The sequence below is a fragment of the Lolium perenne genome, chromosome 3, assembly GCF_019359855.2.
Source record: "Lolium perenne isolate Kyuss_39 chromosome 3, Kyuss_2.0, whole genome shotgun sequence".
NCBI lineage: Eukaryota > Viridiplantae > Streptophyta > Magnoliopsida > Poales > Poaceae > Lolium > Lolium perenne.
The window spans coordinates 309,806,570-309,818,759 of record NC_067246.2 but is presented as its reverse complement, the minus strand read 5'-3'; the positions used below and the strand labels follow the sequence as shown (position 1 = coordinate 309,818,759).

At 45.4% G+C, this 12,190-nt stretch overlaps 1 protein-coding gene and 1 long non-coding RNA gene across 3 annotated transcripts; one reads left to right on the top strand and one right to left on the bottom strand.

Annotated features, from left to right (window-relative positions):
• Positions 1-122: 122 nt before the first annotated feature.
• LOC127345403 (putative disease resistance protein RGA4) lies at positions 123-3,843 on the bottom strand. Its single transcript, XM_051371877.2, has one exon. It carries the CDS (start codon positions 3,607-3,609, stop codon positions 205-207), a length of 3,405 nt encoding a protein of 1,134 aa, XP_051227837.1. The 5' UTR covers positions 3,610-3,843; the 3' UTR covers positions 123-204.
• A 2,885-nt stretch (positions 3,844-6,728) lies between these two features.
• LOC127345402 (uncharacterized) lies at positions 6,729-8,261 on the top strand. Of its 2 annotated transcripts, none has more exons than XR_007878659.2 (3): positions 6,729-6,791; positions 6,952-7,156; positions 7,648-8,261. It is a non-coding gene; the product is annotated as an uncharacterized lncRNA (long non-coding RNA). The 2 variants fall into 2 exon arrangements; XR_007878658.2 differs by having other exon boundaries at positions 6,887-7,156.
• Positions 8,262-12,190: the final 3,929 nt, after the last annotated feature.

The window sequence follows — 12,190 nt, the reverse complement described above, 5'->3', positions numbered from 1 at the left end:
GATGAGTGCACTAGACAAAAAGGACTTGTAGTAAATGTAGGTTGATAGTGTGTGGAACATTGAAAGTTATTTCAAAGGACATCTGATTGGTTAACTCCAGCATATAGAATAACATATGTTCATGACTCTCTAAAAGATCATTCAATCGACCATTATTTTATAAGAGAGCTTGCCGTGTAACAACTAGCGACACAAGGCATACATTTAGTATAGTGTGATCTGGGAGATAAAGGCAACCTTATCCCACTCTGGACCTTGCCTCTCAAGTAACGCTTCAGTCAACCTCGGGTCACACCCAACCAAATGAAGAAATTCCAGGGACTGCGGGATACTGCTCGGTAATGACTCAAACCCTGAGCAATGTGATATACTCAGTTTATTAAGAGATATCATTCTCTTCAGTTCAGAAGGTAAGGACTCTGCTGTGACCCTTGGACACCTCTCAATGATCAAACTTTTTAGGAAAGTGAAGCTTTCCAAGGTAGCCAAGGAGGAAATATTCTGGCAACCCTCGAAGCACAAGTGCTGAAGTGTTGTAGAATATCTTGATCCAACTGGCAAGACAAAAGACATGATATTCTGGCACTCAATTATCTCTAAGAAAGCAAGATCAGTTAAATGCTGCAAACACGAATTCAGTCTTGCACCATCCATGTCACACTGGCACAGCCGTAGTTTTCTTAGTGATCTTAATACCTGAAAATTTTCAGCAGTCACTGATCCCCAACAGCCCCTAATGTTTAACACCTCAGTAGCTTCAAGGTGTTGCTGATGTAAGAACCCTTCACTCAGAATGCTTGCCGAAGAAATTTCCAATGTGAATTTGCTTGATCCAAATGAGCAATAAGGGGACAACTTGAGATGTGAAATTCTTTGACTCCGTTCTACTGCCAGCCTTTTTATTGTATGAGAAAGTAAGGGCACTTCAACCAATTTTGGACAGTCTGAAATCTTCAACTTTTGAAGGGAAGGGAAAAAAGAGTTACTGGTTCCTCCTTTCCAACAAACTAAATTTGGCATGTCATCAAATTCAAGATCATTTAGTGATGGAAATGCCATCGAGCCACCATAGAATGTCAAGCCAATTTCAATAACAGAACTCATCTCCTTAAGGTGCAGCACCCTCAGAAATGGAAGATGCCCCAGAGAAGGAAGCAACATCCACCTTCTGCAGTTAGCTAGATATAAGGATTTCAGGTGGAACAGCGTTTTCATCTCCAACCACCGCGGTGATGGTACCCCTTCGTACCGTGTGATGTGAAGTTCTTCCAGGTTGGGATGAGGTTGTAAGCAGTCCAATACATCAGCATCCATGGTGGGACCAAAACCTGTATTAGCAAAGCTCCATTCAAGTTTTAAAATCTGCACATACCGCTTTTTGGCCAATTGAGCTTTGCAAGCTTCTTCCCTGCATTGAACATTTTCCAGATTCTGGATGCTAAGAACCCCATGAAGATTGTTCATATCTTTCAGCTCTTCTAAAGTTTGCCCCTTTTCCTTTTTAACATGAAATTCAACAGAACCTTGAAGGTTAACCAGACTACCAATACCTCTTATCATTGAGATGTACTTTGAATCTATGCTAAGATGACGCAAGCTGGCCAACTGGTGCATACCCTCAGGAAATCTATCGAATTGGCACTTCTTTGGGATATCAAAAGTCTGAAGATGCAGTAATCTGCTCACAGATTCAGGTAAGATTTTGATAGTATCAGGAAGTGCCATGTAGCGCAGATGAGTTAGTAGGCCAATTGCTTCAGGTAATTCAGATATATCACATCCAGAAAAATCCAGCGTGCGCACATTCTTTATCCCGGCAAGAAAACCATTTGGGATAGGACTCGGAGGCATCAAAGGATCTCTAAATACAATTAGTGTCCTCAGTCTCTTCAAGTCATATTGGTTCATAATCTGCCCTAAAGACTTACTTGAAACAGACAGGTGTCTAACAGTTGGCAGTACACTTTTGGACATGTCACCTTCTATCCTCATGCAATCACCATCAGAAACCATCTGTGCCAAGTCATGAATCAAGTCATGCATGACATAGAGCATTTTGCTTCCTCGCTTGAGTGTGTGAAAGAATGATCTTGACAAAAGTTGTTTGAAATACTCCCTACCAATATCCTCCATGCTTCTGCCATTTTCCATCTGAATGAAACCCTGTGATATCCACATCCTAACAAGTTTCTTAGGCTCAAATTTCCAATTCTTGGGAAATATACTGCAATATGCGAAGCAACACTGCAAGGGTGGTGGCAGATGATAATAGCTTGCCAAAAGTGTGGAGATAATATCACCATGAATATCTGCCTCCAAGATACTGATCCATTCCCTTGTACTTTGAGTATCACTAAGCATCCTGCCAGTTACTTTGGCTGCAAGAGGGGATCCTCTAAGCTTCAAAGCAATCTTCCTCCCGATTTCTTGCAATTGTGGATACTCACAGCTCTTCTCACAGCCCAGCGCAAACTTTTTGAGCAATAGCCAATGTTCTTCAGCACCCAACCCAAGCAGCGTGATTGGGGGGATCCTTGCACCTAGCATGTCAGCGGCCCTCTTCATGCGCGTAGTCACAACTATTCTGCTCTCTTGCTGACCATTCTGCAGAGGTGCTAGCAGGGTCCTCCACCAGTCCATGTTCTCGCAAAGTTTCGTCCAATTGTCATCCCAAACATCATCAAGGATGAGCAAGAACCTCTTCCCTGCAACGGCGGAAATCAGCAAATCTTGCAATTTAGTAAAACTGACTACCCCACCATAGTCCTTTTCCTCTGTTGTGGCCTGCTGCAATATCTTCCTAGTAAGCTCCATCACATCCATACAGCTCGACATGCACACCCACATCCGGACCTCGAAGTGAACCTGGATGTTCAAATGATTGAAGGCCATCTGCGCCAGCGTCGTCTTTCCAATGCCGCCATCGCCGACAATTGCAACAACAGGGATGGCAGACTGGTTCCCTTGTTGAGCAGGACCATTACACCCAACTAATCTTTCCAGCAGACTGGCAAGCTCGCGGCCTCGGCCAAAGAGAGTGCTGTCGTCCGGGATGGCGGAGCTAAATTTCCGGGCGAGCGGGCTTCCGGGCTGCGGAGAGGTGGCTGCGGAGAGCTGGATGATGAGGTGGACGACCCCGTTGTTGGCTGCGGAGGCGGCCTCGAGCCTCTCGAGGACGGAGGGGAGACGAGTGAGCGGGTCATCGGAGAAGAATAGGCGGCGGCAGAGGGAGCGGGAGTAATCGAGGATGCGGCGGAGCTTAGGGCGCGGGGCGGCGAGGGATTCCGCGAGGCGGTCGTGGGTGATGTCATCGAGGAGGTCGTCGGCGTCGTCCGCGGCGTCCTTGAGGCGGCGGAGCCAGGCGGCGAGGCTCGGGTCGAAGGGGCGGCGCCGGGCGCGCTCGACGGCGTAGGCAGACGCGTGCAGGCGGAGGAGGCAGTCGGAGAGGCGCGCGAGGTCGGCGTGCGCGTCTCCCGCTCCTCCGGGGAGGTACCGGGTGAGGTCCTCGGCGCAGGACGTGGCCCGGTCGCTCAGGCACTGCAGCAGCGGCGACACCAGCCAACCCGCCGCTGCCGCGGCAGCCGCCGCTGCCGCGGACGGTGAAGCCATTCGGAGCGGATCGACGCCGGAGATGGGCAGGGAGGGGGTTCGTGGAGGCTGTGGCGGCGCACTCGCGTCCTCGCTACTGGGATTCGCTGGTGGTTCCGATGGGAGTGGCGAAGTGGGGGTGAGAGGCGCGGCGGAGCCATCACCGCGTCCACGGTGAAGTAGGGGGAGACGGCGAGGCCGTGTGGCCTCGGAAACTTCGAACAAATCGAACTTGGACGAAGCTTTTTTTTTTTTGTGTGTCTTCTTGCTCGTTGATCACGATTGGTTTTTTTTTTTTTTTTTTTTGAGAATTTGATCACGATAGGTAGGATATTGGTAAACGAGATTATCAGAATTTTTTTTGGGCCGGTCTCCAGCGGGCTATCTATCTCTGGCTGTGTCTATGCTTGTGGACCGGGCCGAAGCCTTACAACGGAGCTCATTCCATGGAGGCCCATTTTATGGCAAGTTTTTTTAAATATTACGTTTCTTTTATTAAAAAAAGCAAAAGTGCCCGTGCGTTGCATCGGGAAAATACGATAAGCAAACTGTCGGACAATACTTTTGAAAAGATATTCTAACATTGTCTTTTAAGCATATACACATACAATATTAATAACATTTGAATTAAATCCATATTTATCTCCAAATGAAAATCGAATGTAGCTATAAATTTATTTAGCAGCCACAAATGTAATAAAATTTAAAGAATATGTGTAACAATGCCACAGCACTTATTTTCTTAGCAGAAAAAGACAGTTATTTTTCCTTTGGAACATCTGATTTCTTAATTGAAATGCAATTGTACTTTAGTTTCCTATTTTCGGGGTATTTGAGTTTCTTATTAGCATGTTTCGCCCAACATATACAATGGCCGACATATCCCGTGCAGTATTATATGTGAGGCACCGATGCTTCATTACTTGATTGGGTGATCAAGTATCATACCAATTGTCAGTTTTGGGGAGAGGGATGCCGCCTGCACGCGGTTTTTGTGATGGCCAGCTTGCATAGCAGGGGTTCAACGATGCTTCATTGGCTGATTAGGTATCGTGCCGATTATCAGTTTGGAGAGAGGGGTGCCGCATGCACGCTGTTCGTGTGATGGCGAGCTTGACTGGCAAGGGTGTGACCTCAACATGACAAGCTTGCCGGCAGGGATGCGGCCTATACGTCAGAAGAAAACATTGAGCTAGGATGGGATGGGAGGTGATATTCAGAAGCGCTGCGCTGAGCATGGCAATACATTGGAGGCTGGAGGAGGCATCGATTCAACTGAACCTGGTCTGCTACGAGCTTCTGCTTGGCCTGAAGATTGATGGCCAATAACATCGCCGCTGTCGAGAGATTCTGCAGAAAAGTTTCACATTGTTTTTTCTTTGGACGGTAGGTCGCGGCAATATGGGCGATTCTGGGATCCCGGCTAGCTCCGGATCCAGCATGATGGCAGCAAGGAGATTCTGCTTCATAGTGAATATCGTGCCCGGAGTAGATTGTCCCTGCCTCGAATCAACATGATCTATCTTAGTCTAATCAAATCTACAGCGCGCACTTAGGAACGTGAATGAAAAACTCAGAAGAGAAACCAGATTGCTTTTCTACTTAGAATACGTAGATGTGCACACCCAACAGCGATGGCTTGCGGCACGAAAAACAGCCCTCATCGGCGCGCGGCGGCCGCGTTGGCAGCCGTTTCTTTTGGGCGTTCACGAGAAATGCAGTGGCTCGGAGGTCCGACAAATTCGGCCGGCGGCACCCTCAGGCGCGGCAGCGGAAGACCTCCATCCCGACGCCTCTGAAAGGCAATAGTTGAGCCGGTCATCTCCTTGCAGAGGGCTGCTCCGGTGCTCCCCCCTAAAAGAAGCTGAACGGTTATAGTTGGTTTCTTTTTCCTGTGTTGGGTCCGTCGAAACCCATATCCAGCCCATGTATACCCGTCTATATTGATACAGTATGTGTACGTCACGTAAGAAAAAAAAAGATCACGTGAGAAATATCTTTATAGGACTTTTCTATTTCGGCACACGCATGTGACCATAGATACGTACAAAACCGAGGTACAACACAACGTGGGTCATACGGGCCTGTATAGGGTGGTACGGACGGTAGACCTACACTGAAATTACGATCGTGTCCGCGCTTATAAATAGATATGGAAAGATCTCCACCGTTATTGTGTTTGACAGGCCTATAATTTTTCTAGGGGGGGGAGCACCGGAGCAGAAGTGCTCCTTGCAAGGGAAAATAGGAGTACCTCGACTGTGCCAAACTCTCTTCTCCGGTGGACAGCATCTCTTTCGCCGGCAAAATTCGACGAGCTAGCGCTACCCCGGAACAATTCCTAGCGGCCAGGCACTCTCCACCTTGCCCGCGTTGATTCCCCGCAAATACTGTCCCAATCCTTGCATCCCTCAAGATGACCCGTACTACCAGGAAATCTTTACTGCAGATCCGGCGCCCTGCTTCCTCCCAGCGCCGCCGATGGCCGATTCCTCCGCCCCGGCCTCCACGCCATCGTCCTGCTTCCCACGTCGGTGATCCATCGCCGTGCCACCGCTATTCGCCTGGCCTTGCCAAAGCTAATTTTCTGGATCTAGATCGGGACACAGGAAACGCGTACCGGGAGAAACCGAGAAATCTGGCGAAATTTCTATGGAAATCGCGAGCAGAGGAGAGGATGTTTATAAGAACGGATTGTCTTGGGTAGGGGGTAAGAAATCAAAACAGGATTTAGTTTGGTAAGAACTCGCTCTGGACGAACTCGATCTGGGCCAGATTGGAACGCCACAGGCCTCGACTTGATCGATGGGGTTCGACTCGGCTGACGAGAGGCGAACCGGTTTTTCACTTACCCATGGCATTGTTTGTCATATGTGCGCCGGCAACGCGGCATCAACTGGTCCGGCCCACACGCCCACACGTTCCTTCCGGCCCACACGCCCACACGTTCTGATCCACGGTTGAAGACGAAGCTGCCACATTTCTTCATCTCTACTACTTATCTCTACTGCTTATAAAGACACGAAGTGTTGTTGGAAAATTAAATCCCGACCGTCCATCCACTCACATCGCATGGTCCAGATTAATCTATTCTCCCCACCCACAAATTCCGTTGCACCATCTCCCCACGTTGAAAAAAATTAGATCAGTAAATCCTCACGGCCTCACGCTACACAAGGCAGTCATGTTCAACGATCAGATATGTGAGTTCCTTCCTCCTCCTGCTTGCTTTTCTCTCTCTCCTTGTGATGCAGCAACCGGAGTTCAGATGCAAACATTTTTTTTTTGCCTCCTTTAGTTCCAGGCTTATGCACACAACCTGTTTGATGAAATGACTAAAGAAACAAAAAAAAAAATTTGCAGACCATCCTTATGTTCTCTGGAGACGGATAAGTGATAGACTTGGGAAGGAGATGATTGATTGGCTAGCAGTTACGACTGAGAAGAACTGGTAGTCTATCACCTTCATGGTCCAAATTTTCTCGCTCGATCTGCTCCAGTGCTACGTCGAGAGGGGTTCACCGGCCATGGCAGCGAAGAGCTCTGGACTAGGTTGAGTTTGCTTATGGTACGTGTTCCTCCATCCTCTCATGTGCTTTTGTCCCTATTAATTTTGTGATCTTGAGCCAGTGGAGATATTGTAGGACATACCGCTAAGATGATTACACAAAAATTAGTGTAGGCGTGTGCTTCAATGAAAATCTGCAGCCTGCTATGCTTCTCAACTCATTCCCGTTTCTTCACCCATTTGAACTTTTAAACTGGTAATTTCTTAGTACTGTTTGACCATGAAAAGTTGAAACTTGATATGCTTCCATGAAAAGCTCCTGCTTCATTTGATCATGCTTTTGTTTGTAGTACTGTTTGGAAGACGGTAGTGACCTCGAGCTAAATTCTACATCGCCTCATATCAGCAGCTCACCCAACCTTCTAAACAACAACATCACAAATTTGTGTTAACACTATCTTGCTGTAACATGAAATCTTGTACCTCCTGTTTATTTTTTAGTGTAATCTGAAAGGGAGGAGGTACCTGACAGAGATTTATTTTACCGCCAGGTCTATGTCTTGTGATCTTCTTTGCGCACTTCAGCTTCTAGGACAGACTGCCATGAGAATATCCTCCCAGACCTCACAATGGAGTAATCCTTACATTTTTCTCACAATAATTTTTTTCTTTTGTCTCAAACTCTCAATACGGTAGGTTGTCTATGCATCTACGGGGCATGCAAGAATGAGTGCCGGAGGCGGCTGTTGTGGTCATACAAAGCGCACAGGTATTGGAGAGTATGAATCGGAGATGGCAAATACGTGCGTATTAAATTTCTTAGCCTGTGATGTTGTGTTTGGTACAGGTCTGATGATATTTATTTTTTGTAAACGATAAACTCAGATTATGCAAGTTGATGATATGAGTCAGATGATGTTAGTGGTTACCTTAACACTGCAGAGTTATCCATGGTTTAGCAGATAAAGACTCCATGCAACTGATATTTGTAGATTTTCATTTAGTAATGCTCATTCCAGAGATTATGTGAGGCATTATGTTTCCCATGACAAGTGTGATCCAACTGCAGATTTCAGTCTCGCTGAGTGTATATATTGTATGTTTAATCTGCAATTGTTCCTTTTAAAATCATAATTTATAGTCTGGTTTCTATTGACTAGGTAGCACATCCTAAGAAATTTCACATTTTCAGGGAATTGCTAATGACAAGGATAAGCTTGGACTACACGTGCATGTTATAGGTGATTATGTATATATTGATCCAGGTTTCAGACTTATAGTATCATTCTGTTTCAAGTAGAAATTCAGGTCTAAGGTTTTTATATAATAGTTATGCCTTATTTCTCTATTTCAGTTAGTCATTTCAACTTCAACTTTGAGAGTATTGGATATGCAGTGAACACAAAGTATCTCACCTGATTTTATCTGTGCCATTGAGGTTTGGAAAGTGCTTACTGGTATCATCTACTCTGCATGATTAATTGCCGTAGGTTTGTTCTCTTACCTTTCAACGTTTAGTCCAGGAAGATGTTTATTTTTTATGCCCTGAGATTATATATGTTCATTTACCATGAGTCTTATCTCTTGCAAGTGAAGGATAGTGGTAATAATTTACCCAAGATACATACACAAAGTGTTATGAAATGAGAGTAAGTGATGTTTTATGCCACTTGTGACCTCCTGTTTAGCTTAATGGATATGGTAACAAATGGTGGAGTACTCTATTCTCGAAAGTTTGTGCTCAAATCAATGCATAATTAGTTGTCTCATAAGCAATTGTTCAAATCAGCGCAAGACCAATCGTGTATTGTGTGACCAATTTGAATAAGAATTGTCCATATAGGCTTATCATGTGTTTCTCGAAAGCATTACAAACATGTGATCAATTACTGTAAACAAATTTGATCGGTCAGTCCAAAAACTGTATATGAATGATATGTGAGTAAATATATGAGATATATATTTGCAGATTGTAGATAGCAATGTCTGTTTTGAGATAAAATATTTCGTTTGTTCACTGAACATAGATATTTGAGTTCTTAGAAAGTAATTGGCTGTCATAAAATGGATGTGTGCATCATGCATGTTGTTGTAATTCGGAGAAGGACAACTTAATGATTTACATCAACGTTTGCTACATGGATATGCATTTCTATATGAAGCAGTTGGTCAAAACTTCAAGATATCCATTATATCAATCTAAGATTTTATTTTCTGCGATGTAAGAAATTACAATGATTCCATTTACTGGAAAATCACAAATCAAACCTGTATCGACGTATATAAGTATTTGAATATGAACAGCCTTTTTCTAGCCATTTATAAAGATTATTGCATGTTACACTGGAGTGGCATATTTGTAACCTTTTTATTTAGAGCATCATCGAGAAAGCAGCCTGTTAATTTCTTTATCGAGATTAGACGAACAAGAATCTCATTTTTTTTAGGCTTGATAGCCGCTTAAAAAGCACACAGGAACATCAAAGAAAATGGACAAGCACGAGCCACTGCTTGTGATGTGTGATAAATGCAGATTGTGTAGACGTGCATTGCACGTGCATGTTTACTAGTCCTTGAAACGACAGAAAAGGGGATCAGGAAGTGCGTCGGCATCCTCGCCATGGAGGTTTGAGCTTGGGCGTGACGCGGCTGACGCTGGCGCTGGCGGTGCGTTCCTGTACGACGGTTGTCTTCAAAGGCATGCCCGGCGGCGGGAGACGCGCAGGAGGTGCGTTGGCGGCGGCTGCCTGGCCGGAGGGGCGTTTCCGGCAGCGGGAGACGCGCGCAGAACGATTGCTTGCGGCGGCGGCCAGGTTAGAGAGACACAGAGGTGTTGCTCGCGGCTGGGACCTAGCCGACGGCGGGAGGTGCACGTAGTGGCGAGTCGGAAGTCGCGAGATGTGCGTGCGGAGGAAGGGCCATCGGAGCGTGCCCCTGCAGATGCGCGCGGCCTGGAGCGTCGCCCCGTGATGTCTACGCCCCCTCCTTTTCCTGTAGACAGTGTTGGGCCTCCAAGAGCAGAGGTTTGTAGAACAGCAGCAAGTTTTCCTTTAAGTGGATCACCCAAGGTTTATCGAACTCAGGGAGGAAGAGGTCAAAGATATCCCTCTCATGCAACCCTGCAACCACAAAGCAAGAAGTCTCTTGTGTCCCCAACACACCTAATAAATAGGTGCACTAGTTCGGCGAAGAGATAGTGAAATACAGGTGGTGTAAATAAGCAGTAGCAACGACACCAGAAAAGTGCTTTGCCCAGGACAGTAAACAAGCAGTAGTAACGCAGCAGTAGTAACGCAGTAAAACAGTAAACAAGCAGCGATAGCAGTATTGGAAACAAGGCCTAGGGATCAGACTTTCACTAGTGGACACTCTCAACATTGATCACATAACAGAATAGATAAATGCATACTCTACACTCTTGTTGGATGATAAACACATTGCGTAGGATTACACGAATCCTCAATGCCGGAGTTAACAAGCTCCACAATTCAATGTTCATATTTAAATAACCTTAGAGTGCATGAAAGATCAATAAGACTAAACCAAGTACTAACATAGCATGCACACTGTCACCTTCATGCTAAGAAAGGAGGAATAGATCACATCAATACTATCATAGCAATAGTTAACTTCATAATCTACAAGAGATCATAATCATAGCCTACGCCAAGTACTAACACGGATGCACACACTGTCACCATTACACCGTGCAGGAGGAATAAAACTACTTTAATAACATCACTAGAGTAGCACATAGATAAATTGTGATACAAAACACATTGCAATCATAAAGAGATATAAATAAGCACTTCACTATGCCATTCATAAGAGTGAATAAGTATTCTGTGAAATATAGCCTAAGAGACCCACACGGTGCACACACTGTCACCTTTACACACGTAGGACAAGGAGTCTCCGGAGATCACATAAGTAAAATTCACTTGACTAGCATAACGACATCTAGATTACAATCATCATCATATGGATCTCAATCATGTAAGGCAGCTCATGAGATCATTGTATTGAAGTACATAGAGAGAGAGATGAACCACATAGCTACCGGTACAGCCCTTAGCCTCGATGGAGAACTACTCCCTCCTCATGGGAGACAGCAGCGTTGATGGAGATGGCGGTGATGTCGATGGAGAAGCCTTCCGGGGGCACTTCCCCGTTCCGGCAGTGTGCCGGAACAGAGACTCCTGTCCCCCAGATCTTGGCTTCGCGATGGCGGCGGCTACAGAAGGTTTCTGCGGGTTTCGTTGAACGTATCAGGGTTTTCGCGACGGAGGCTTTAAATAGGCGGAAGGGAGGCGTCAGAGGGCTTGTGGGGCCACCACACCATAGGGTGGCGCGGCCAGGGCCTGGGCCGCGCCACCTGCATGTGTGGGGCCCACAAGGCCCTCCTCTGGCGGCTCTCGGGTGTTCTGGATGCTTCCGGGGATTCTAAGATCTTTGGCGTTGATTTCGTCCGATTCCGAGAATATTTCTTTACTAGGATTTCTGAAACCAAAAACAACAGAAAACAGGAACTGGCACTGCGGCATCTCGTCAATAGGTTAGTTCCAGAAAATGCATAAATATGACATAAAGTATGCATAAAACATGTAGGTATCATCAATAAAGTAGCATGGAACATAAGAAATTATCGATACGTCGGAGACGTATCAGCATCCCCAAGCTTAGTTCCTGCTCGTCCCGAGCAGGTAAACGATAACAAAGATAATTTCTGAAGTGACATGCTACCAACATAATCTTAATCATACTATTGTAAAGCATATGAGATGAATGCAGCGATTCGAAGCAATGTAAATGCAATGAGTAAACAATTGAATCATATAGCAAAGACTTTTCATGAATAGTACTTTTAAGACAAGCATCAATAAGTCTTGCATAAGGGTTAACTCATAAAGCAATAAATTCAAAGTAAAGACATTGAAGCAACACAATGGAAGATTAAGTTTCAGCGGTTGCTTTCAACATGTAACATGTATATCTCATGGATAGTTGTCAATGCAAAGTAATATAACAAGTGCAATATGCAAGTATGTAGGAATCAATGCACAGTTCACACAAGTGTTTGCTTCTTGAGGTGGA

Excerpts from the sequence above, each read along its gene's own strand:
- LOC127345403 (XM_051371877.2), bottom strand. The coding sequence starts at position 3,609 with ATGGCTTCACCGTCCGCGGCAGCGGCGGCTGCCGCGGCAGCGGCGGGT.